The following is a 26,407-nucleotide window of genomic DNA, read 5'->3' on the forward strand; positions in this document are numbered from 1 at the left end:
CATTTTTGCCAATTTGGTTTATTGCTACATTGTCAATGTTTAAAAGTATCCCTGGTATACAAAGGGTACTTCATATTTGCTGAACAATAAACAAAATCAATCTTCAAAGGATACACAGCACCCCCAGGCTGCCCTCTGATAAGAGTGTTCTTACCGATCATTCAGTGGGAACTCCTGGAGGACTATTCTAGGCGAGCCTCTAAGGGGAGCATTCCCCTATTTTCATGTGCAGGAAGTGTGTATCTGTTGTGAATTCTTCTCTGGTGTTTGATAAGATACGACGTGTCAAGGAAGACTTTTCCACATTCAGAACACTCATGAGGTTTCTATCTGGTATGGATTTTCTGATGCAGGCGGAGGCCTAACTTCCAGCTAAAGAATTTTCCGCATTCCTGACATTGGTAGGTCTTCTCTTCGCTATGAGTTCTCTGATGGCTGTGAAGATTGGACTTCTGGAAGAAAGCTTTCCCACATCTGTCACATTCATAGCATTTTTCTCCAGTATGGATTTTTCTGTGTTGAATGAGATTTTTCTGCTGGATGAAGGTATTGCCACATAGCTCGCAGGCGTAGGCTCTCTCCTTAGAGTGGATTTTCTCATGGTCAATGGCATTGGATTTCTGGGCAAAAGCCTTTCCACATACCTTGCATTTATAAGGCTTCTCTCCTGTGTGTGTTCTCTGGTGTTTGACAAGATCTGACTTGTAGATGAATGCTTTTGCACAGTCGTTACAGATGTAGGGTTTTTGTCCAGTGTGAATTTTTTTATGTTGAAGGAGGGTTGAGCCCTGTTTAAATGACTTCCCACATTTATCACATTCATAGGCTCTCTCTTCATTGTGAATTTTCTTATGATTAATGCAGGAGGATTTCCAGGAAAAGCCTTTCCCACATGTTTGACACTCAAAGGGTTTCTCTTCAACATGAGTTTTCTGGTGTTGGACAAGGCTGGGCTTTTGCTTGTAGACTTTTCCACATTCATCACATTCATAGGATTTTTCTCCTGTATTAGTGTTCTGATGTTCATCAATCCTTCTCTTCTTGCTGAATGCCTGTCTATGTGTATTATGTCCAAAGGATTCCTCAATGGCTTGTGTCCTTAGGGGACTCTGAAGGTATGATTTTGAACTGAGTGACTTTTGATGGACATTCCACAAAAATTGGTTTTCTTTAAGTTTAGATGGATCATTGCCAATTCTTCTTTTGTATATATTATACGTATTATTTTTTACATAGCTTTTCTTACCTAAACTATGTTTCAAATGTTTTCCGCGTGAGTCACCTTCAAGGAGTCTGACCCTCGAAGGAACACTGTCCATGCCCGGTAGGAATTTTTCTTTGTCACGTTCAGGATCTTTGTGCTCAGTCAGTGTCTCCTGGTTGACGGATACAGCTTCTGTCTTGAGGTTCCGCTCTATGTCCTGGAATCTCCAACTCTGCTCTTCAATGGCCCAGTCTTTTTCTAAAACAGAATACAAAGAAACGGACTTCCCTGGTGGTACAGTGGATAAGAATCCTCCTGCCAATGCAGGGAACTCGTGTTTGATTCCTGGTCCAGGAAGATACCACATGCGACAGGGCAACTAAGCCCGTGGTGTGCACAGCTACTGAAACCCGCCTGCTCTAGAGCCCAAGCTCCGCAACAAGAGAAGCCACCGCAACGAGAAGCCCAAGCTCCGCAACTAGGGAGCAGCCCCTGCTGGCTGTAACTACAGAAAAGCCTGTGCAGCTACGAAGACCCGGCACAGCCAAAAATAAATAAATAAATAGAATTTTTTTTTAAAGAATACAGAGAAATGTTCTGTGTGAATCTCCCCACTCACATGATTGAAATGAGGTACTGTAAATTCTCTATTGAAGAGATCATTCTGGTTTCAGGTGTAAAGTCTGTGGGAAATTAACTTAATTGAAACTTTATGGAGGAACACTAAAGGAGTAGATATAACCTCAGGTGATACTGATCAAGAATGATCAAAAACAGGACTTCCTATGACAACTGACCACAGCTGAATACCTGCCGACCGCTTACTGAAGGTAACGTGTTGTGTAGCTACCGTATCTTTAGTTTCAGATAAATAGAGCTTAAGATCCATGACAGATTTATACTCAAAGTTACCTGCAATGTGTGCATTCTGGTTAGTTTTTTCCTAAATAAACATGTGTGTGCTCAGTCATGTCTCACTCTTTGCGACCCCATGGACTGTAGCCCACCAGGCTCCTCTGTCCATGGGGATTCTCCAGGTAAGAATACTGGAGTGGGTTCTCATGCCCTTCTCCAGGGGATATTCCCCACCAGGGATCAAACCAGGGTCTCCTGCGTTGCTGGCAGATTCTTTACCAGCTGAGCTACCAGGAAGCTTTAAAATAAACTTAGATAATCTAATATTTATGAATTGCTGTGTGCATATAATTGTATGTAATATCATGTTCTCTCTCGTATTTTGAGCTGCACTTGGTCTTTGCTGCAGGGCATGGGCTTTTCCAGTGGTGGCATGTGGGCTTCAATGCCCCGCAACATGTGGGATCTTAGTTCCCTGACCAGGTATAAAACTGCGTGCCCTATATTGGAAGTCAAAGTCTTAACCACTGGACCACCAGGGAAGTCCTGTATCTTGTTCTTTTTGTGGTTTGCTTTTATTGATTAATTTTTTAAATTGAAGTACAGTTGATTTTCAGTGCTGTGTTAATTTCAGGTGTACACCAAAGTGATTCTTTTTCAGATTCTGAATATGTCTGAAATATATTCTGAACATACTCAAAATATATCTGAATACATATACAAAAGTAGATACACATATATGTGTGTATATATATACAATCTGTACATATGAAAGTTAAAGTGTTAGTTGTTCAGTTGTGTCCAACTCTTTGCAACCCCATGGACTACAGCCCACCAGGCTCCTCTTCTCCAGGCAAGAATACTGGAGTGGGTAGCCATTTCCTTGTCAAGCAGGTCTTCCCAACCCAGGGATCAAACCTGGGTCTTCTGCATTGCAGGCAGATTCTTTATCGTCTGAGCCACCAGGGAGGTCCATCTGTATATACATACAGATTTCTTATCTAGATTCTTTTCCCATATAAGTTAAGCAGCTGAATTTTGGATCCAACTTTTTCAATTCTTTTGCTATGAAGCACATTATTGGGAAAATTCGTGAAATTTGAATGATGTTTATAGACAAATACTAGCATTACTTTCAGTGCTGAGTACCCAATGTCAACCCCTGTACTGTGATCATGCCCTTATAAGAGAAGGCCCTTGTGTTAAAGAAAACACTTGAGTGCAGGGGGCTTCACAGTTGAGTGCACAGGGAGCAGAGGAGAGCCCAAAGAGAGGAGAAACAGAGTTTACTCGAAAAGGAAAATTCAGGTTAAAATTAAGGAACATGGCTGTGTGGAGAAAAATACCTGGAGATTCTCTCATTACAAAAAAAAGTCAGTAGCTTCCATGTGATTTTGGTCCACTCAGGCTAAAGGACTTAGTGATTTTTCTAAGAGGTTGGGTGGGGTGGGGGGAATTCCTGGCCATCCTGTGGTTAGGAATCGGTGCAGAGAGAACGGGTTCAATCCCTGATCGGGGAACTAAGATCCTACAAGGGGTGCAGTGTGGCCAAAATAAAAAGGATGACTTCCATCCACGTGACTTTAGCCCTCCCTCTCCTGGTTATGTACCTGCTGGACCGCAGCTCCTCAGCACTTGCGTTCCCACCATCCACGGCTCCTCACTGTTTTCCAGCCTCAAGATCACTTCCGGTTTGGTGGAGTCCTCTCCTCCTGTTCACGGAAAATACAGTTTGAAGTTGAGTGTCTGAGTTTTTGTGGGAACATGGTGTGTGTTTGTGTGTGTTTCCATGAGTGTGTTTGTGTGAGTACCATGTGTCTGAGAGTGTTCCTATGTGTTGGAGTGTTTGTGTGTTTGTATATGTGTTTGTGTGAGTACCGTGTGTGAGGATGTTCATCTGTTGGAATGTTCGTGTGCTTGTGTGTGTGTTTCTGTGAGTGTGTGTGTTAGTGCTATGTGTCTGAGGGTGTTCAAACGTGTTGGAATGTGTGTGTGTGTGTATGTGTTGGTGTGAGTGTGGGTGTTGTGTGTCAGCCTTTGGTGGAGGGAACAGATGGGGAAGATACAGCTAGGAATGCCTGGGGGCTGTCAATCCAAATACAGTTTTCAAATGCTTTTTTTTTTGGAGGATGATGTTTTCCCAAAAATCAGGGCCAGAACTGGGGTGGAGCGAGAGGGCCCCACCCACAAAACTGAAAGAGGCCCTCGTCCTCACGGTACTTACACAACCTGAGATGGAGGTTTCCTTAAATTTAGCCCACGTGCGCCTCACATGCCCTAATCTCTGTCCTGCCATGAACATATCCAAAGCAAATAGCATCTAACACACAAAACTGGTAAGCTACTCGGGGTGAGTGCCATGAGGTTCAGGCTTCAGGTTTTGAGTGACGCTCCCCAAGGAGCCATGCTTACCCATGGAGACCAGGTTCCTGTAGTTCTCCAAGGTCACATCCCTGTACAGGTCCCTCTGCTCAGGACTCAGCCGCTGCCACTCCTCCTGTGTGAAGTCCACGGCGACATCCTCAAAGGTCACGCCTCCCTGTAACAAGTTCCTGACCTGCAGAAAAATACCCCCAGATCCAGAGGCCTGGTGAACAGGAATTTGTTTCCACTGAGCCAAGATGGAATTGTGTATGCTATTCACTGAGTGTTATGTGCGCTCAGTTACTAAGTTGTGTCCAACTCTTCGCGACCCCATGGACTGTAGCCTGCCAGGCTCCTTTGTCCATAGGGTTTCCGAGGCAAGAATGCTGGAGTGTTGTAAAGCAATTATCCCTCAATAAAAAAATAGACTAAAAAAGAAAATGCTAGAGTGGGTTGCCATTTCTTTCTCCACAGGATCTTCTGAACCCAGGGATTGAACCCATGGCTCCTATATTAATAGATGAGTTCTTTACCACAGAGCCACCTGGGAAGCCTCTCTATGACTGCTGTGCCTGGGAGAAAATTAATTGTACCTGAAATATCTTGCCGATGAGCTGTAGCCTCAGGGTTATGCTTCTACAAACCCTATCCAGTTCCATCGATTTTACTTGCTAAACCTCTCTCAGATCTATTTGGCGGTCTCCATTTTCCCCACTGTTCACTGATCCACAATATCTTTTTTTTTAAGATAATTATGATTTATTACATGCTAAGCTCTTTGCAGTTTTCTTGGCTGTACCACAAGGCATAGAGGATGTTAGTTCACCAATAAGAGATCGAACCTGTGCCCTCTGCAGTGGAAGCTCAGAGTCTTAACCACTGGGCTACCAGAGAACTACCTATGATCTTTTTTTTTTTTAACCATTTTTAATTTTTTTTAATTGGAGGATAATTGCTTTACAATCTTGTCAGTTTCTGCCAAATGTCAACATATACCAGCGATGGGTGTACAGCCACAGGTGTCCCCTCCCTCTAGAACCCCCCCCTTCCAACCCCTCTAGGTTGTCACAGAGCACAGAGCAAATTCCCACTAGCTATCTGTTTTACATATGGTAAAATTGGTATATATTTCAATGCTACTCTCTCAGTTCATCCCACCCTCTCCTCTCCCTGCTGTGTCCACAAGTCTCTCCTCTATGCGTCTCTATTTCTGCTCTGCAAATAGGTTCATTAGTACCATCTTTCTAGATTCCATGTATGTGCGTTTATATATAAAATTTGTTCTTCTCTTTCTAACTCACTTCACTCTGTATAACAGGTTCTAGGCTCACCCACCTCACTAGAACTGACTTAAATAAATCCGTTCCTTTATTTAGAACAAGGCACTAGCATCCTAACTATAGGAGGAAAAGGGGACGACGGAGGATGAGACGGTTGGATGACATAACGGAGTCAATGAATATGAGTTTGAGCAAATTCCGGGAGACAGTGAAGAACAGGGAATTCTGGCGTGCTGTGGTCCATGGGGTCCCAATGATTGGACATGACTTGATGACTAAACAACAACATCCTTACTCTTTCGCTGCTTCTAAACTGATGCCTTCCAATCTGTTTTTCACAAGGCGTGGAAATTGGATTGTGACATGCCCCAGTTTATCAGCTTTCCTTGGTTTGGGGAAATGGTGAAAAGTGAAAGTGAAAGTTGCTCAGTCGTGTCTGATTCTTTGTGACCCCCATGGACTACACAGTCCATGGAATTCTCCAGGCTGGAGTGGGTAGCCTTGCCCTTCTGCAGGGCATCTTCCCAACCCAAGGATCGAACCCAGGTCTCCCGCATTGCAGGAGGATTCTTTACCAGCTGAGCCACCAGGGAAGCCCAAGAATACTGGAGTGGGTAGTCTATTCCTTCTCCAGGGGATCTTCCCGACCCAGGAATCGAACTGAGGTCTCCAGCATTGCAGGCGAATTCTTTACCAACTGAGCTACTAGGGGGAAAGGGCACCCCTCCTTTTGACGTGTGAGAAATAAGATATTGTCTCCCAGATCAGTAAGCAAAGGATGTCAGAGTCATCGGCGATTAAGGGAAGTTGGTGAGACCCGAGGGAATTCAGGGTGTGAAAACACAGGATGCTGCCCCAGATAACTGTGGAGCCTATCGAAGAAGGCAGGAGGGAGAGGGGATGGAGGAGGGAAGGAGAAACTGCCAAAGAGGTTAGTGGAGGTTAATTCTGAGGAATGGGAATACAGATGACATGTCTGCTTGTTTGAGATGATGATTTGGATTAAAAAAAAAAAACTCACCTGGATATTTTTCATTTCCTGTTCCTTTTGAGCCATAGCGGTCTCGGGAAGGAAGAGCTGAGGGAAAACAGAAAAAAGTCATGAAAAACAGGACGTCTGGAGCTGCCCAGTCCTCCTGTACAGGGAGCACTGCCTGGACCCTTCAGAAAAGCCTTTGCTTATCCCAGGAGGGACCCTGTCGGGACAGGGGCCGACCCCGCTGGGTGGCATAAACCCATAGAATTCCCTTGACCTCTCACAATTTACATTTCCTTGATCCTGAGATTCTACTAGTAATCCTTTGCCTTCCAGTAAATAACTCTGGGGGCTTTCCAGGTCACTCAGCGGTAAAGAATCTGCCTACAATGCAGGTCTCGCAGGTGATGCATTTTTGACCCCTGGGTCAGAAGATCCCCTGGAGGAGGGCATGGCAACCCACTCCAATATTCTTGCCTGAATAACCCCCTGAACAAAGGAGCCTCACGTGCATGGACAGTCAGATACAACAGAGGAGACTTAGTATGGCACAAATAACTACGAAAGTGCAAAAAAAGGATCAAGGACAAGACATCTCACTATCGGCTTATTTTTCTCATCAAACGAGTGGAAGCGACTTACAGGTACAGTAATCAAAGTTTTCTTTCTTTTTTTTAATAATTAAAAAATAATTTTATTTATTTATCTATTTTTGGCTGTGCTGGGTCTTCCTTGCTGCACGGGCTTTTTCTCTACTTGCAGGGAGCGGGGGCTGCTCTCTAGCTGTGAGCAAGCTTCTCATTGTGGAGGCTTCTCGTCTTGTGGAGCCGGGGTTCTAGGGCTCGAGGACTTCAGTAGTTGCGGCTGCCGGTCCCTCGAGCACAGACAGGCTCAGAAGTTGTGGTGCTTAGTTGGAGGGAGGGAGGTGTGGAGCCTAGTTGCTCCTCCTCATGGGAGATCTTCGCGCACCAGGAATCGAACCCATGTCTCCCGCATTGGCCGACGGATTCTTGACCACTAAGCCTTCAGGCAAGCCCAGGTGCTACAATCAAAGGTTTCTTAAGGATCCGACGGTGCAGGCTCTATTGTGTACAAGCAGAGTCGTCGGGTCAGCCACCTGCAGACCCCTCCAGGAATCCGCCTTCATGCCTCTCACCCGTGAGAGTTTTCAAAGGCACGGTTGTCTCTGAGTCAGTTCAGCCTGATTTGCAGTGGTCCATAAACTTGCCAGATGGCTCAGGGGTAAAGGGCCCACCTGTCAATGCGGGAGACTTGGGTTTGATCCCTGGGTGGGGAAGATGCCCTGGAGGAGGAAATGGCAAGCCACTCCAGTCTTCTTGCCTGGGAAATCCCATGCACAGAGGAGCCTGGTGGGCTACAGTCCCCGCGGTCGAAAGACTAGGACACAAGTAAGCGGGTGTGCACACGCATAAACTTGCCAAATGGGGGCAGGAAGGACAGCCACCTTTCTCAGAACCCAGCCTGAGACCCAGAACAAAACAAGAAAAGGTCCTGAGAGGGCGTCTTTCTGGATTTTCTGCCTCATCAGAGAAGGCGGGGTCCCTCTATTTCCTCGAACTGCTCTGACTTCTTCAAACCACAGTCTTCCCTCTGACGGGGAAGCGAGGCAGGAAACGGGCCATGTCACCCGCAAGAAGGTCCCTTCACCAGGAGGGCAGAATCCAGGCAGGAGAAGCCTGCGGAGAGCAGTGCACGCCCTTTGCCCTCAGTGCACTTCAGTTCGGTTCAGGCGCTCAGTCGTGTCCGACTCTTTGCGACCCCATGGACCGCAGCACGCCAGGCCTCCCTGTCCATCACCAAGTCCTGGAGTTTGCTCAAACTCATGTCCATCGCGTCGGTGATACCATCCAACCATCTCATTCTCTATCGTCCCCTTCTCCTCCCGCCTTCAATCTTTCCCAGCATCAGGGTCTTCTCAAGAGAGTCAGCTCTTCACATCAGGTGGCCAACCTATTGGAGTTTCAGCTTCAGCATCAGTCCTTCCAATGAACACTCAGGACTGATTTCCTTTACGATGGACTGGTTGGCCTTAGTAGTTTCAATTTCTGAGGACATCTTCTTTTCTCTTTCTAATAATACCTACTTTTTCTTTTTATTTGATATTCTTTCTCAAGCTTTTATCAAGTGTAGTAGAAAGGCTTTCATATACATATATATAAATAGTAAGTAAAATATAATATATATATTTTAGGAAATGTAGGCATGTTTGCCTAGCTAAAAAATTTAAGACATCTTGATTTCACTTGTTTGACTTAGTATGAATAGAAAGCTAGATTTCTAATTTTAAAAACATAGATACACAACAAGCAACAAAGGTTTACTGTACACCACAGGGAATGATAGTCATTATCTTATAATAACAAAATAATATATGTCTCTATATAACTGAAGCACCTTGCTGTGCACTGAAACACTGTAAGTCAACTATGCTTCAATAAAATATACATATTAATTTAAAAAATAATAAATAGCTACTTTTCTTTCTTTCTTTTTTTTTTGCTGACCCAGGTGGCTTGTGGGATCTTAGTTCCCCAACCCAGGATCCAACCTATGCCCCCCTGCAGTGGAAACATGGAGTCCTAACCACTGAACCACCAGGGAAGTCCCTTATTTTCATTTTTTTTTTAATTGAAGTGTAGTTGTACGGTATTAATAAGTTACAGGTGTGTCATATGTATGTGCTAAGTTGCTCAGTGGTGTCCGACCCTTTGCAACCCCATGGACTGTAGCCCGCCAGGCTCCTCTGTCCATGGGATTCTCCAGGCAAGAATTCTGGAGTGGGGAGCTTGCCCTCCTCCAGGGGATCTTCCGCATCCAGAGATCAAACCCTAGTCTCTTACGTCTCCTGCGTCGGCACTACAGCTGCCTGGGAAGCCATACTGGTGTGCAATATGGTGAGTCATGATTTGTAAAGGCTGTACTCCATGATAGTTATTATAAAATATTGGCTACGTTCGCCATGTTGTACAGCATATCCTTGTAGCTCTTTTCACACCTATAGCTTGCCTCTCTTCGTCTTGCCCCTCCTTGCTTCCCTCTCCCCACTGTTAATCACTAGTGTATTCTCTGTATCTGAGTCTGCTTCTTTTTTATTACGTTCCCTAGTTTGTTGTATTTTTTAGGTTCCACATATAAGTGATACTGTACAGTATTTGTCTTTCTTTGTGAAGACATCTTAGTTTCATCTTTCATTCTTCTCTGCATTTTAAAAAGAAAGTATTACCTGACAGGGAATTTCCCAACCAGGGATTGAACTTGGGTCCATGGCAGTGAAAGTGCAGCATCCTAACCATTGGACCACCAGGGAACTCTCTCCCAGTTTATTTATTTTTTTAAAAGAATTAATATCTCAAAAGTATGGTTCAAAGGCTTTTTTGTACCTTCACTTTTTCTTACAAGTTACTGATTTATCCATCTTTTCTGAGTTGCTACCAGTAAACATCTTCCTACTTTCACAGATTTTGGAGTCATTTGTTCAACTTCTGCTCAATGGATATTTTTTTATCACAAGTAATAATTGCCTTCTGACCTCTTTTTCAGTTTTTCTAATGCTTGTGTTTCCTTATTGCTCCCTTTTTAGGTAACTTCGTTCTCTTGAAGGACAATTAGTAGAAATAGTATATCGGTTATAAGGATTAGAGAAACAAGTAAGAGGGAAAAGATATTTTTTAAGAATACAGTTTCTATACAATTTGTAGTTTCAAAATTAAACATTGACATGTTCCTTTTTTTTTTATGTTCCTCTTTTTAAAACAAAAAATGTATAAAATCCCTAGTGTGATTTGTTTTAAAAAATTCTTTCATAGTGGGCAAAAGTCATGCAAGATGATTAAAAAAAATTTTTTTTGCTAAAAGACTGTTCTAAAGTAGCTGTAAATATGTTATTTCAAAATGTATAAAGAAGTAAAACCCTACATTCTCATTCATTCATTTTTTAAACAGAAATGAAAAAGGAGACAAATTTCATAATTTGAGGATACAGAGAGTAGATGTTACCTATTCATATAAACAAGGATTTCTCAACCTCGGCTCCGTTGTCATTTGGACCAGATGTTTACAGCAGCTTTATTCATAATTGGAAAACTTGGAAGCAACCAAGATGTCCTTCAATAGGTAAGTGGGTAAATAAACTGATATATCCAGACAATAGCATATTATTCAGAGCAAAAAAGAAATAAGCTATCATCATAGAAAGACATGTGGAGGAAAATTAAATGCATATTACTAAGTAAAGAAACCAATGTGAAAAAGCTACATACTACATGATTCCAACTATATGACATTCTGGAACAAGGGAAATTATGACGACGATAATAAGATTAGTTTCAGGACTTCCCTGGTGGTCCAGTGATTCGCACTCCCAGTGTTGGGAACCTGGGTTCAATCCCTGGTCAGAGAACTAAGATCCCATTTGCTGCAACTAAGAGTTCCTCTGTGGCTTAATTAAAGATTCAGTGGCAACTAAGAACTGGCTCAGTCAAATAAATAAAGATTAGCTGCCAGGGGGTTGGAGGAAGGGAGAGATAAACAGGCAGAGCAGGAGAGCATGAAGGGTCTTTAGGGCAGTGAAAAATACTCTGTATGGAACTATGTTAATGGTTTTATGTCATTACATGTGTGTTCAAACCCGAAGCATGTTCAATAACAAGAGTGAACCCTTAAAAATAAGTAACAAGGGAGGAAAAAACCCAAACAAGAAAGAGTAGACCCTTAGGAAAACCATGGACTTTGTTGATAATGATCGGTTAATATATGTTGATGGGGGAGGGACTATACATGGATAAGGTAGGAAGCATATGGGAAATTTCTGTATTTTCCTTTCAATTGTATTATAAAACTAAAACTGCTCTAAAAAAAATCATTGGGAATTCCCTGGTGGTTCAATGGTTAGAACTTCATGCTTCCACTGCAGGAGTACAGGTTTGATGCCTGGTTGGAGAACTGTTTCCCTGGTGGCTCAGACAGTAAAGCGTCTGCCTGCAGTATGGGAGACCCAGATTTGATCCCTGGGTCGGGAAGATCCCCTGGAGAAGGAAACGTCAACCCACTCCAGTACTCTTGCCTAGAAAATTCCTTGGATGGAGGAGCTTGGTGGCCTACAGTCCATGGGGTCACAAAGAGTTGGACACAACTGAGCGACTTCACTTTCTTTCACTTTGGAGGACTAAGATCCCACAAGCCCCCTAGCCAAAAAAAAAAAAACTTCCCTGGCAGTTCAGGGGTTAAGACTCCATACTCCCATTGCAGGGGTTGAAGATTCAGTCTGGTCAGGGAGCTAAGATTCCACATGGTGTGCATGGTGGAGCCAGACCGAAAAAAAAAAAAAAAAGAAACAAAAGACCTCTACCCCCCAGAAATTTAAAAACAAAATTATCAAAAACAATCTTGGGGGCTTCGCTGGTGGCTGAGCAGTAAAAAATCTGCCTGCCAGTGCAGGAGACACAGGTTTGATCCCTGGGTTGGGAGGATCCCCTGGAGGAGGAAATGAGAACCCACTGCAGTATTCGTGCCTACAGAATCCCAGGGACAGAGGAGCCTGGCGGGCCTCAGTCCAAGGGGTCGCAGAGTCGGACACGACTCAGCGACTAAAAAGAAGATGAAGGTAATGGATACAGATATGACATTGGCATATAAAACAGAGCTAAACTGAGGGAAAAAAGGAACAGAAGTTCAGCTGCACTTTTGCAATGAGCCGGTGCCAAGACCGTGGGGCCCAGAAGGGCTCCGCTAGAGAACAGACAAGCAAGCTGAGCACAGAAAACAGTGAAGTCAGAACCGAACCACGGGCCATGGTGCTGAGGATTCAAGGCCATTGAAAGTACTGGGCACGTCCTGGGACCACCACTTTCTAACACAAAAATTCAGATCTACGTACAAATGTAAAACGTTTGACTTTCAAGGAAGGAGAAAGAACAGCCTACCTCCCGTGAAATCTGGTATGAACTCTCTAGGTTAATTCCCAGCGCCTGTGGTTGTTTCTTCTCCTTGGGTGGACTGGAAATGAAAAGAGGTGTGTAAATGAACCATCAAATAAATGTAATCAGCCCCACCCCTCTCATCTCAAGATCCTAATCTAGTCAGGAAACAAAGAGTATCTGGTCAGAAACAGGAAGCCCCACCTATTCTAATCCTATTAAACATCTTCAGCTACAACTTCCATAAAACCTCATGAATAAATGTGAAAGGCAGGAGAAGAAGGGGATGACAGAGGATGAGGTGGTTGGATGGCATCACCGACTCAATGGCCTTGGGTATCTCCAGGAGATAGTGAAGGACAGGGAAGGCTGGTGTGCTGCAGTCCATGGGGTCACAAAGAGTCAAACATGACTTAGTGACTAAACAACAAAACTTTTTTATTTAAACAGGCCAGTGTATTTCCAATGGAAATTTAAAAAATCCCATTCAAGTGAAATCTTTCATCCTAAATTGAAAAGATAAAGAAAAACATGAATATTTATCCAAGTGATTGAAAGCCCCATGAAATACATTAAACAAGAACGTTTTACTTATTAGTTTATTCTTTGAGCTCCCCAACAATGGTTTTCAGTGTTTAAAAATAAAGGTTGAATATTTTTGGCTTAAACTATCAGAAACTTCGATGTAAAAATAAAATGTGTTTCTGGTTGCAAACATCTAGCAAACTGAAAATGGTTTGCTTTAATCAGCTGACTACACTGATATGGAATTGGGCTCACAGAGGAAGAAGTCCCTCTGCCTTAAGGGGCTGTGCTCCAGTGCCTGCGTGCTCATTCTCATCTTTTGCAATCCCATGAGTGTAGCCTGCCAGGCTCCTCTGTCCATGGGATTCTGCAGGCAAGAATACTGGAGTGGGTTGTCATTTCCTCCTCCAGGGGATCTTCGCCGACTAAAGATCGAACTTGCCTCTCCTGCACTGGGCAGGTGGATTCTTCAGCACTGAGCCACCTGGGAAGCCCCCTGTGCCCCAACAGCAAGGGCTCTTCAGCCGTCCTGATACTGCCAAGATGAGACCAACGTGCCACGTAGGTCCTAGCCTCATCTGGGTCTTGAATTTAAATACTTGTTTCATGATCCCCTGCCTAGACATGGCAACTTTCCAAAACAAAATGGCTAAATGAATTCTGAGAGATTACTGCAGACTCCATGAGGTAGGCTCCAAGAGACTTGGTCTCCTCTCAAACATATCTGAAGATGGATATTTTTTAATATATGTGCGTGCTCCGTCGTGTCCAACTCTTTGTGGCCCCATGGACTGTAGCCAGCCAGGCTCCTCTGACATTGGGATTTCCCAGGCAAGAATACGGGAGAGGATTGCCATGCCCTCCTCCAGCTTGGATTGAACCTGCATCTCCTGCGTCTCCTACATTGGCAGGCAGGCTCTTTACCACTAACGCCACCTGGGAAACCATTTTTTAAATGACCTGACTGGAAAGAGGAGGGATGAAAGTGCAAAACACAAAGGATTTTCGGTGCAATCGTATGAATAGCAAATGTGCTTCTCTGCTGGGGGATGTGGATAAGAGGGGAAGGGTGTGCATGGGAGGGGCAGGGGACATATGAGAACTCGATACCTTCCTCTGAATTCGGTTGTGAACCTAAAACCTTTCTATAAAAAATGTGTTTTGGGAAAATGACCTGATTCTACCAGTCAGCCCCTGGTGGGGGAGGGCGGCAAAATGAAAGGGCCTTGGGGGAATCCCTGGCGGTCCAGTGATTCAGACTCGGTGATTTCACTGTGGGGGCTCGTTCAGCCCTGGCTGTGGAACTAAGATCCTGCAAGCTGCCTGGCAAGGCCAAAGCGGTAGCGGCTCCACTGGGTCCAGCTCCCTGCGACCCGTGGACTGTGGCTGCCAGGGCCCTCAGTCCGTGCGATTCTCCAGGCAAGAATACTGGAGTGGGTTGCCATTCCCTTCTCCAGGGGCTCTTCCCAACCCAGGAATTGAACCCAGGTCTTCTGCATTGCAGGCAGCTTCTTTACCATCTGAACCATCAGGGAAGCCCAAAATTCAGGGAAAAAAATGAAAGGAATGTTTTACATCACTCTTTTTTTTTTTTCCCCTAAAGGTGGCAAAGGCCGGAATTGCTATGAGAAAGTTGCTTTATTACCCTTCAAAAGTGTTAGGACTCAGATTTATTGTTCGTGTTAATGGAGAGGGTTTCTTAAGATGGTTTTGACTCACAGTCTTGGAGAATGAATTTATGGTCGTGGGTTAAGTGGGGAAAGATGGGAGCTAGAGATAGGGAGTTTAGGATGGACATGCACACACTGCTACATTCAAAATGGATAACCAACGAGGACCTACCGTAGAGCACAGGGAACCTTGCTCAGGGTTCATGTGGCCGCCTGGATGGGAGGGGAGTTTGGGGCAGAATGGATACATGCGTATGCACGGCTGAGTCTCTTTGCTCTTCACGTGAAACTATCACAATACTGTTAATTGGCTATACTCCAATACAAGATTAAATAAAATTTTTTTTAAGATTTTTTTGGAGAAGGAAATGGCAACTCACTCCAGTATTTCTTGCCTGGGAAGTCCCATGGACAAAGGAGCCTGGTAGGTTACAATCCATGAGGTTGCAAAGAGTCAGACAGGACTGAGCACACGAATGTTGTACCATGTCACTATTACAAATACTGCTTTATTGTTTTTTGACAACTTAATTTTTAGTGACCTGTAAGCTGACTATAATGGTGAGATATATATATATATTTAATCCCTTTCCCAAAGAAAGCGTATTTATTTCCCAACCCAGATCCTCAGATTCCTTGATGAACAGAAACCGATCAGAGGTGAGATGAGAAATTTGGGCAAGGCTTTTCTGGGGCTCTCATTGCAGCACAAGGGAGCAAGGACAAGTGACAGGTGCCCTGGCTCCTTCTGGAGGACAGCGGGCTGGTTCCTTAAATGGGGGAGGGCGGGTGAGGATCCAGAGGTCGTAGGGTCACCAGAGAGGTGGCCCTGGTGGTCTGCAGACCCCCTGGTGGCGCCGTGTGTTGGGATCATATGCAGCACACAGCTTTTGCGCCAGGCATCCCAGAATCAGCTGTTGGTTTGTGGCCTTTTTATATCTTACTGCATAACCGTGTTGAGTACACATGGATGTTAGATCTTTTGAATCTCTTGCTGGAGGAGGCCTCTGTCTGGTTTCAGGTGCTCCAATGGCTGGTCCCAGGTCCCAGCCTCTCAGATTCAAAGATAAATGGTGGTAGAGCCCATAGGGATATTCCAGTCTGGAGTCTCGAAGTCTTATTTAACAATATTACTGTTAATCTCCACAGAGTCACATCAAGAATTTCAGAGTGATGTAGATGGTCAGAGACTTGATAGAACTGGGTTTATTCCCAGCACATAAGAACATCACAAGCTGGTTTACTGACTCTATGGACATTCACCTGAATCTTTCCCTACCTCCAGTCTATTCCCTGGGAAGTTTCCTGGATGTCCAGTGGTTAGAACCCCTGTTTGGAGAACTGAGAGCCCACAAGCCTCAGTGTGACTGAGATTTTTTTTTTTAAAGTGAACATGAGGTTTCAAACAGTAGGTACTGTCCCCAGACTCAGAACTGGAATCCAGTGACAAAAGTTTCTTAAATAAATATAATTTGAAGGGGAATTCCCTGGTGCTCCAGTGATTAAGGATCCATGCTTCCACTGTAGGGGGAACAGGTTCAATCCCTGGTGGGGGAACTGAGACCTCACATGCCTCTCAGCACAGCCCAAAAAATGTTTTTTAATTAAAAAAGTTTTTGATAAGTAATTATAACCTAACATGTTAGAAATATGATCCAGGAACCTTCCTTCTATTGTAATACCTTACCATATTCTGCTATAGTTTACAACACATGGAAGCTTGTTGTTCAGTTGCTAAGTTGTGTCCGATTCTTTGGACCCCATGGACAGCAGCACATCAGGCTTCCTTGTCCTTCACTATTTCCCCAAGTTTGCTCAGATTCATGTCCATTGAGTCAGTGATGCCATCCAACCAGCTCATCCTCTGTTGCCCCTTCTCCTCCTGTCCTCAATCTTTCCCAGCATCAGGGTCTTTTCCAATGAGTCAGCTCTTCGCATCAGGTGGCCAAAGCATTGAAGTTTCAGTTTCAGCATCAGTCCTTCCGATGAATATTCAGGGTTGATTTCCTTTAGGATTGACTGGTTTGATCTCCTTGTATTCCAAGGACTCTCAAGAGTCTTCTCCAGCACCACGGTTCGAAAGCATCAGTGGAAGCTTATGGCTCTCAAATTGATATTTCTCCAGCACCGACCCTCCTCTGAACCGAAGCTGTGTCCTGACGATCTCCCCACGCTGGGAGACGCTGGGGATGTAGTGGTTAAACAAGGCACACTCCGGCTCCACTTGTCAAAGCCACTGTACCATCAGCAAAAGACTTCCTTACTCCAGACCTCAGTTGCCTCATCAGTAGCAACATGATGAGAGTGGAGAGGCTGTGAGCATTAGATGATGTAATACATGCAAAGAAGTCAGAAGGATGCCCAGCACAGAGTTAATTTTTGTGTTCATTATTATTAATATCTTTACCTTGAGAGTTGCCATTCCTCAGACAGATTCAGGGGTTTTGAAGTAAACCATGAGGTCACAAAGAGTCAGACACGACTGAGCAACTGAACAACAACCAGCAAACCAGGTGGACGGGGCATCTTACTTTCATCTTAACCCTATCTGATATTATGTTCTAACTCACAGCCACAGCTTCTCTTCCACTGGCTCTCAACTCTTACTTGACCTCTTTATTCTCCAAATGGATGCTCTTTTAAGCATAAGTTCAGTTTAGTTCAGTCGCAGCATGCCAGGCTTCCCTGTCCATCGCCAACTCCCGGAGTTTACTCAAACTCATGTCCATTGAGTCAGTGATGCCATCCAGCCATCTCATCCTCTGTCGTCCCCTTCTCCTCCTGCCCCCAATCCCTCCCAGCATCAGAGTCTTTTCCAATGAGTCAACTCTTCGCATGAGGCGGCCAGAGTACTGGAGTTTCAGCTTTAGCATCAATCCTTCCAGTGAATGTTCAGGACTGATTTCCTTTAGGATGGACTGGTTGGATCTCCTTGCAGTCCAAGGGACTCTCAAGAGTCTTCTCCAACACCACAGTTCGAAAGCATCCATTCTCAGAGCTCAGCTTTCTTTATAGTCCAACTATCACATCCATACATGACCACAGGAAAAACCATAGCCTTGACTAGATGGACTTTTGTTGGCAAAGTAATGTCTGCTTTATACTATGCTGTCTAGGTTGGTCATAACTTTGCTTCCAAAGAGCAAGCATCTTGTAATTTCATGGCTTCAATCACCATCTGCAGTGATTTTGGAGCCCCCCAAAATAAAGTCTGTCCCTGTTTCCACTGTTTCCCCATCTATTTGCCATGAAGTGATAGGACCAGATGCTGTGCTCTTAGTTTTCTGAGTGTTGAGCTTTAAGCCAACTTTTTCTCTCTTCAGTTTCACTTTCATCAAGAGGTTCTTTTGTTCCTCTTTGCTTTTCTGCCATAAGGGTGGTGTCATCTGCATATCTGAGGTTATTGATATTTCTTCCAGCAATCTTGATTCCAGCTTTTGCTTCCTCCAGTCTAGCATTTCTCATGATGTACTCTGCATATAAGTTAAATAAGCAGGGTGACAATATACAGCCTTGACGTACTCCTTTCCCGATTTGGAACCAATCTCTTGTTCCATGTCCAGTCTAACTGTTGCTTCTTGACCTGCATACAGATTTCTGAGGAGGCAGGTCAGGTGGTCTGGTATTCCTATCTCTTTAAGAATTTTCCACAGGTTTTGTGATCCACACAGTCAAAGGCTTTGGGATAGTCAATAAAGCTGAAGTAGATGTTTTTTGGAACTAAAGCGGATTATAAATCCTTGAATGGCTCAACGTTTTCCCTTTCTGTTAGATCTCAAATTCCTATAAGGGGCTGCCTCTTTGGCCACCCCTTACTTAGATTAACTTTCTCCCAAACATCAGATCGGACAATCTTTCTTCTGGTACATGAATATTTTGTTTCTTTCCTACCTGAGGACTCATTAATATTCATATTAAGTGCTTAAATTTTTTTTTAATTTTTGGTTATACTGGGTCTTCATTGCTGCGCATGGGCTTTCTCTAGTTGAGGCCAGCAAGGGCCACTCTGTCGCAGTGTGTGGGCTTCTCACTGTGGGTGCTTCTCTTGTTGCAGAGCATGGGCTCTAGGGCGTGCCGGCTTCAGGGACTGCAGCATGCAGGCTCAGCAGATGCAGCGCCTGGACTCCAGAGCAGAGTCTCAGTAGTTGTGGCTTACGGGCTTAGTTGCTCTTTGGCATGTGGGATCCTTCTGGACCGGGGATTGAACCCATATCTCCTGCATTGGCAGGTGGATTCTTCACCCCTGAGCCGGCAGGGAAGACCCATGTTAAGTGCTTTAGTGCAATAGTTTTAAGTTTTTTCTCTTGGGCCATGGATGTATATTCTCTTGAAATATATCCTGATAGTTTCGGTTCTGTTGTGATTACGATATAAATTTAAATTCTACTTTCAAGCCTATTAATGCCATCACATAAGTAGGTATCAGTGTTTGAAGTGCACATTTATTAAATCAGAAAGACAATGTTACTTTTCTTTTTGGTCACACTTTGTGACATGCAGGATCTTCTTCCCTGACCAGGGATCAAACCCTCTGCTCCCTGCAGTGAAAGCACATAACTCGACCACGGGACCACCCGGGAATTCCCTGTGCACGTACTGTTGAATGAAATAGTTATTCACTTCCTGTCACACTCATCATTTCTAGTACCCAGTGGTCCACTGTGACTTGTGGTTACTATACTGTTTTGGGGTGTTTGTGTGTGTGTGTGTGTGTGTGTGTGTGGCTACTATGATGTTTTTTGTGTATGTGTATATGGCTACTATATTGGACATACATTTGGGTTCTGGACCCAATTCCAGCCAACCGATGCTGGAGACACCAGTGGGGATCCTACAATTCAACCCAATTCTGACTCTATCAACTTGGAGATAGTGCCGTATTCCATGGGTTATAGGGGCTCAGTCCTAAGACTCTGCTACCAAACTCAGGTTCAGCTGCTGATTGCTCATGAATCCGATATTAGAGACACGTGTTGGGTAAAAGCAAAGATAGCTTTATTGGGAAAGCTGACAATCCTGGGAAGAAGCTGGACTCATGTTCCAAAAAACCAAATCCCCATTGTTGATCAGAGGGCAAGAGATTTTAAAGAATTAGATGTCCATCAGCAGATGAATGGATAAGAAAGCTGTGGTACATATACACAATGGAGTATTACTCAGCCTTTAAAAAGAATACATTTGAATCAGTTCTAATGAGGTGGATGAAACTGGAGCCGATTATACAGAGTGAAGTAAGCCAGAAAGAAAAACATCAATACAGCATACTACTACTACTACTAAGTCACTTCAGTCGTGTCCGACTCTGTGTGACCCCATAGACGGCAGCCCCCCAGGCTCCCCCGTCCCTGGGATTCTCCAGGCAAGAACACTGGAGTGGGTTGCCATTTCCTTCTCCAATGCATGAAAGTGGAAAGTGAAAGTGAAGTCGCTCAGTCGTGTCCAACCCTCAGCGACCCCATGGACTGCAGCCTTCCAGGCTCCCCCGTCCCTGGGATTCTCCAGGCAAGAACACTGGAGTGGGATGCCATTGCCTTCTCTGGTATACTAACGCATATATATGGAATTTAGAAAGATGGTAACAATAACCCTGTATGTGAGACAGCAAAAGAGACACAGATGTATAGAACAGTCTTTTGGACTCTGTGGGAGAGAGAGGGAGGCATGATTTGGGAGAATGGCATTGAAACATGTATAATATCATATAAGAAACGAATCGCCAGTCCAGGTTCGATGCTGGATACAGGATGCTCGGGGCTGGTGCACTGAGATGACCCAGAGGGATGGTATGGGGAGGGAGGTGGGAAGGGGGTTCAGGATTGGGAACACGTGTACACCCATGGCAGATTCATGTTGATGTATGGCAAAACCAAGAGACTGTTGTAAAGTAATTAGCCTCTAATTAAAATAAATAAATTTAAATTAAAAAATAATAATAAAAAAAGAATTTCAAGAATGCACAGGTGGAGAGGGGTGGCTGCATGCAGAGGAGTAGCGTCATCTCTGACAGTCATCTTGAAGTTTTTCATGGGTGGTCTGACCAGTATCATCTTGGTTGTTTTAAGTACAGTTAATCTTCAGTTCCAGGGTCAATTTGTTCCTATTTCCTTGAGACAAACTCTCAGAATTGTGTAAGATGGAGCAGCTTATGTTGTGGCTACAATCTGGTCATGATGTGGTCAACTTCTTCCAACTGATGGGGGCTCCAGTATTAAAGGATATGGCTCAGAAAATGATCTATAGCCCTGGTGTGCTAAGTCGCTTCAGTCCTGTTGGACTCTTTTTGACCTCATGAACTATAGGCTGTAGGTTCCTCTGTCCAAGGGATTCTCCAGGCAAGAATATTGGAGTGGGTTGCCGTGCCCTTCCCCAGGGATCAAACCCTCAGCTCTTAAGATGCCTGCATTCACAGGCAGTTTCTTTACCCCTAGTGCCTCCTGGGAAGCCCAAGAGAGCCCTTGTGAAGGAACTAAAGCTCCCTGACTTTAATGGCTCAAGTATTTCATCTTTTCTTTCAAATTTAAACTTTTTATTTTGTATTGGAGTATAGCCAATTAACAATGTAGTGGTAGTTTCAGGTGACCAGTGAAGGGACTTAGCCATCCATATACGTGTGTCCATTCTTCTCCAAATCCCAGTCCCATCTAGGCTGCCACGTAACACTGAGCAGAGTCTCCTGTGCTTACAGTAGGTCCTTGTTGTTATCCATTTTAAATACAGCAGCGTGTACATGACCTTCCCATGTACAAACCTTCATCTTGTTTGACTGTTTTCCTTTGTTGCTGCATTTTTCTCTTTTCTCTGATTAAATCTATTCTTTAGCTAGAAATGCCTCCAACCATCTCAAGTTCACATGGTTACCTGACTTCTGACCAACAGGCTATAAATCAGAGGTTCCCAAGAACCCTTCTCCTTGGGTCAGGAAAGTCAGTAGATTACAGATTTATTACAAGGCTACTGAAGGATGTAAGTCAACAGCCGGATGGCTACGCAGGGTTGGTGAGGTATGTGACAAGGGGCTCGGAGCGTCCATGTCCCCTTCAGTGCATCGCTTGCCCCTGCTCCACGTTTGCTCTGAACCCATCCTTTTAGGGGTTTACTAGAGCCGGACACGACTGAGCGGCTTCACTTTCACTTTCATGCATTGGAGAAGGAAATGGCAACCCACTCCAGTGTTCTTGCCCGGAGAATCCCAGGGACGGGGAAGCCTGGGGGGCTGCCGTCTATGGGGTCGCACAGAGTCGGACACGACTGAAGCGACTTAGCAGCAGCAGTTTGATTAAAATCACGATACCACACATTTTGATGATTTTTGCTTGAATCAGTAGTATTCTGATGATCAAAAAAAAAGATATTATTTATAATTATTTTATTGTCCTCAAGATCTGTTGAACTCTGAATCTGGATTCGGTCACTAGGGCTGCATGGTTCTTTGTATCGTCTGTCTCTGCCTCCTGAAGTCCTCTTTACCATCTCCAGAAGCTGAAGCTGAATGTATATTTAGAGGGATATGTTAAGGAAGATAATTAATGTGGAGTCCAGGCTGATGACATCAAATACACCAAATCTGTCTCCCTTTTCACTTTGTTCTGGCTCCAGAGAAATAAAACAGTCACTATGGAGTGCCATTCTGTATACCTAAAGCAGAAAGGGAAAAGAAAAATTGAAGAAACCAGTTTACACATACAAAAATGGTGGTCGATTCTTTCCAGTGTTCCAGTCAAATGTGGAACCTCCTACCCCTTGGGAAAGCCGTGCATTAGCCAGCCCTGGCAGAACACACCTGAGGATTCATTCTGCCAGTAACTCAGACATACCTTCCACAAAATCTGATTGTTTACCATGTGCCAGGACTAGGGACAATATTAATAAACCAAGCTCACATACTAACAGGGTTTCTGGGTTCCAGTTCAGAGCTTGAAAAGCGGGCAGTGGAATTCCTCGGGAGGACTACAACCTTGGGAAGAGCCTTGGGGACTGCGACCACCCCTGACCCCATGGAGGCACGCTTGAGTGGAAACTTCATCCACTGTCCAGAGGAAGCTGGAGCTGAGTCCACCACGCGGAATAACTGGCACTCAGCAGACTGACTGTGAGTCACAGTGGGAACAGCAGGCTAGTACCTTGAACTCTCCCATATCAGAGATCCTGTCCCTGGTTTTGTCTTTGGTCTAGAGCTTCTTCAAGGCCTCTTTTTCTCTGGATACGGAGTCTGGCTCTTCGGTTTTGGAACCAAATCTAAGTAGGTAAAACAAAGAGATTTAATGAAAAAAAAATTGATGTCATGCAAGTCTCACCATTGCTCATCCTATAAGGTAAAGGAGAGGAAGAGATGGTTTCTTTTAGGCATAATTCTCAAACCACTGACATTCCATATGACATCTAGGAAAGTCTCTCACATCTCAGGATAAAGTTCAAAATTCTGAAATTTTTTTTGGGGGGGGGCTTGTTGCTGTGTCTGTGGCTTGCAGGGATCTTAGTTCCCCAACCAGGGATCAAACCCGTGTCCCTGCAGTGGAAGCATGGAGTCCTAACTCCTGGACCACCAGAGATGTCCCTCAAAATTCTAAATCTTGTACAAATACCTTTATGATTTACTGATAGGTTTCATATCCTGAAAGTCCCCGCAATTCCCTCGTTATAAGTATTCAGATCAGATCAGATCAGGTCAGTTGCTCACTCGTGTCTGACTCTTTGCGACCCCATGAATCGCAGCATGCCAGGCCTCCCTGTCCATCACCAACTCCCGGAGTTCACTCAGACTCACGTCCATCGAGTCAGTGATGCCATCCAGCCATCTCATCCTCTGTCGTCCCCTTCTCCTCCTGCCCCCAATCCCTCCCAGCATCAGAGTCTTTTCCAATGAGTCAACTCTTCACATGAGGTGGCCAAAGTACTGGAGTTTCAGCTTCAGCATCATTCCTTCCAAAGAAATCCCAGGGCTGATCTCCTTCAGAATGGACTGGTTGGATCTCCTTGCAGTCCAAGGGACTCTCAAGAGTCTTCTCCAACACCACAGTTCAAAAGCATCAATTCTTTGGTGCTCAGCTTTCTTCACAGTCCAACTCTCACATCCATACATGACCACAGGAAAAACCATAGCCTTGACTAGATGAACCTTTGTTGGCAAAGTAATGTCTCTGCTTTTGAATATGCTATCTAGGTTGGTCATAACTTTCCTTCCAAGGAGTAAGCATCTTTTAATTTCATGGCTGCAGTCACCATCTGCAGTGATTTTGGAGCCCAGAAAAATAAAGTCTGACACTGTTTCCACTGTTTCCCCATCTATTTCCCATGAAGTAATGGGACCGGATGCCATGATTTTCGTTTTCTGAATGTTGAGCTTTAAGCCAACTTTTTCACTCTCCACTTTCACTTTCATCAAGAGGCTTTTGAGTTCCTCTTCACTTTCTGCCATAAGGGTGGGGTTATCTGCATATCTGAGGTTATTGATATTTCTCCTGGCAATCTTGATTCCAGCTTGTGCTTCTTCCAGCCCAGCCTTTCTCATGATGTACTCTGCATACAAGTTAAATAAGCAGGGTGACAATATACAGCCTTGACGTAGGCCTTTTCCTATTTGGAACCAGTCTGTTGTTCCATGTCCAGTTCTAACTGTTGCTTCCTGACCTGCATACAGATTTCTCAAGAGGCAGGTCAGGTGGTCTGGTATTCCCATCTCTTTCAGAATTTCCCACAGTTTATTATGATCCACACAGTCAAAGGCTTTGGCATAGTCAATAAAGCAGAAATAGATGTTTTTCTGGAACTCTCTTGCTTTTTCCATGATCCAGCGGATGTTGGCAATTTGATCTCTGGTTCCTCTGCCTTTTCTAAAACCAGCTTGAACATCAGGAAGTTCATGGTTCACATATTGCTGAAGCCTGGCTTGGAGAATTTTGAGCATTACTTTACTAGCGTGTGAGATGAGTGCAATTGTGCGGTAGTTTGAGCATTCTTTGGCATTGCCTTTCTTTGGGATTGGAATGAAAACTGACCTTTTCCAGTCCTGTGGCCACTGCTGACTTTTCCAAATTTGCGGGCATATTGAGTGCAGCACTTTCACAGCATCATCTTTCAGGATTTGGAATAGCTCAACTGGAATTCTATCCCCTCCACTAGCTTTGTTCATAGTGATGCTTTCTAGGGCCCACTTGACTTCACATTCCAGGATGTCTGGCTCTAGGTCAGTGATCACACCCTCGTGATTATCTGGGTCATGAAGATCTTTTTTGTACAGTTCTTCTGTGTATTCTTGCCATCTCTTCTTAATATCTTCTGCTTCTGTTAGGTCCATACCATTTCTGTCCTTTATCGAGCCCATCTTTGCATGAAATGTTCCTTTGGTATCTCTGATTTTCTTGAAGAGATCCCTAGTCTTTCCCATTCTGTTGTTTTCCTCTATTTCTTTGCATTGATCATTGAAGAAGGCTTTCTTATCTCTTCTTGCTATTCTTTGGAACTCTGCATTCAGATGTTTATATCTTTCCTTTTCTCCTTTGCTTTTCACTTCTCTTCTTTTCACAGCTATTTGTTAGGCCTCCCCAGACAGCCATTTTGCTTTTTTGCATTTCTTTTCCATGGGGATGGTCTTGATCCCTGTCCCCTGTACAATGTCATGAACCTCATTCCATAGTTCATCAGGCACTCTGTCTATCAGATCTAGGCCCTTAAGTCTATTTCTCACTTCCACTGTATAATCATAAGGGATTTGATTTAGGTCATACCTGAATGGTCTAGTGGTTTTCCCTACTTTCTTCAATTTAAGTCTGAATTTGGCAATAAGGAGTTCATGGTCTGAGCCACAGTCAGCTCCTGGTCTTGTTTTTGCTGACTGTATAGAGCGTCTCCATCTTTGGCTGCAAAGAATATAATCAATCTGATTTCGGTGTTGACCATCTGGTGATGTCCATGTATAGAGTCTTCTCTTGTGTTGTTGGAAGAGGGTGTTTGTTATGACCAGTGCATTTTCTTGGCAAAACTCTATTAGTCTTTGCCCTGCTTCATTCCGTATTCCAAGGCCAAATTTGCCTGTTACTCCAGGTGTTTCTTGAAGAAGGCAATGGCACCCCACTCCAGTACTCTTGCCTGGAAAATCCCATGGACGGAGGAGCCTGGTAGGCTGCAGTCCATGGGGTCGCACAGAGTCAGACACGACTGAGTGACTTCACTTTCACTTTTCAGTTTCATGCATTGGAGAAGGAAATGGCACCCCACTCCAGTACCCTTGCCTGGAGAATCCCAGGGACAGGGGAGCCTGGTGGGCTGCCATCTATGGGGTCGCGCAGAGTCAGACTCGACTGAAGTGACTTAGCAGCCAGGTGTTTCTTGACTTCCTACTTTTGCATTCCAGTCCCCTATAATGAAAAGGACATCTTTTTTGGGTATTAGTTCTAAAAGGTCTTGTAAGTCTTCATAGAACCGTTCAACTTCAGCTTCTTCAGCATTACTGGTTGGGGCATAGACTTGGATTACTGTGATATCGAATGGTTTGCCTTGAAAACGAACAGAGATCATTCTGTCGTTTTCGAGATTGCATCCAAGTACTGCATTTCAGACTCTTTTGTTGACCATGATGGCCAAGTCTTTCCTAAAGGGCC

The 26,407-nt window shown here is 44.3% G+C and overlaps 2 protein-coding genes and 1 long non-coding RNA gene across 9 annotated transcripts in view; 1 reads left to right on the forward strand and 2 right to left on the reverse strand.

Moving 5' to 3' along the window:
• ZIM3 (zinc finger imprinted 3) lies at nucleotides 1-12,721 on the reverse strand. The gene is given in 5 exon segments (XM_055553724.1): nucleotides 1-1,462; nucleotides 3,670-3,771; nucleotides 4,472-4,616; nucleotides 6,725-6,781; nucleotides 12,622-12,721. Coding segments are annotated over 4 exon segments (1,563 nt in total). The 5' UTR covers nucleotides 6,761-6,781; nucleotides 12,622-12,721; the 3' UTR covers nucleotides 1-182.
• Nucleotides 1,849-22,949, forward strand: LOC129632322 (uncharacterized). The gene is made up of 4 exons (XR_008704461.1): nucleotides 1,849-2,034; nucleotides 9,209-9,594; nucleotides 10,643-10,813; nucleotides 22,717-22,949. It is a non-coding gene; the product is annotated as an uncharacterized LOC129632322 (long non-coding RNA).
• DUXA (double homeobox A) overlaps nucleotides 19,784-26,407 on the reverse strand; it is a 14,499-nt gene continuing 7,875 nt past the window's right edge. For 3 of the 7 annotated variants that reach the window (XR_008704449.1, XR_008704451.1, XM_055553786.1), the window contains 2 exons: nucleotides 22,931-23,045; nucleotides 19,784-22,445 (listed from right to left, as the gene is read on the reverse strand). Coding sequence is in view for 4 of the 7 variants with exons in the window: in XM_055553786.1 (XP_055409761.1) it covers nucleotides 22,947-23,045 (99 nt within the window). In the remaining 3 variants the exon portion in view is untranslated. The remainder of the gene's footprint in view (nucleotides 22,446-22,930; nucleotides 23,046-26,407) is intronic. The other 4 variants (XR_008704450.1, XM_055553787.1, XM_055553790.1 and 1 more) reach the window with 2 other exon arrangements.

The sequence above is a fragment of the Bubalus kerabau genome, chromosome 17 (genome assembly GCF_029407905.1).
Source record: "Bubalus kerabau isolate K-KA32 ecotype Philippines breed swamp buffalo chromosome 17, PCC_UOA_SB_1v2, whole genome shotgun sequence".
Lineage (NCBI taxonomy): Eukaryota > Metazoa > Chordata > Mammalia > Artiodactyla > Bovidae > Bubalus > Bubalus kerabau.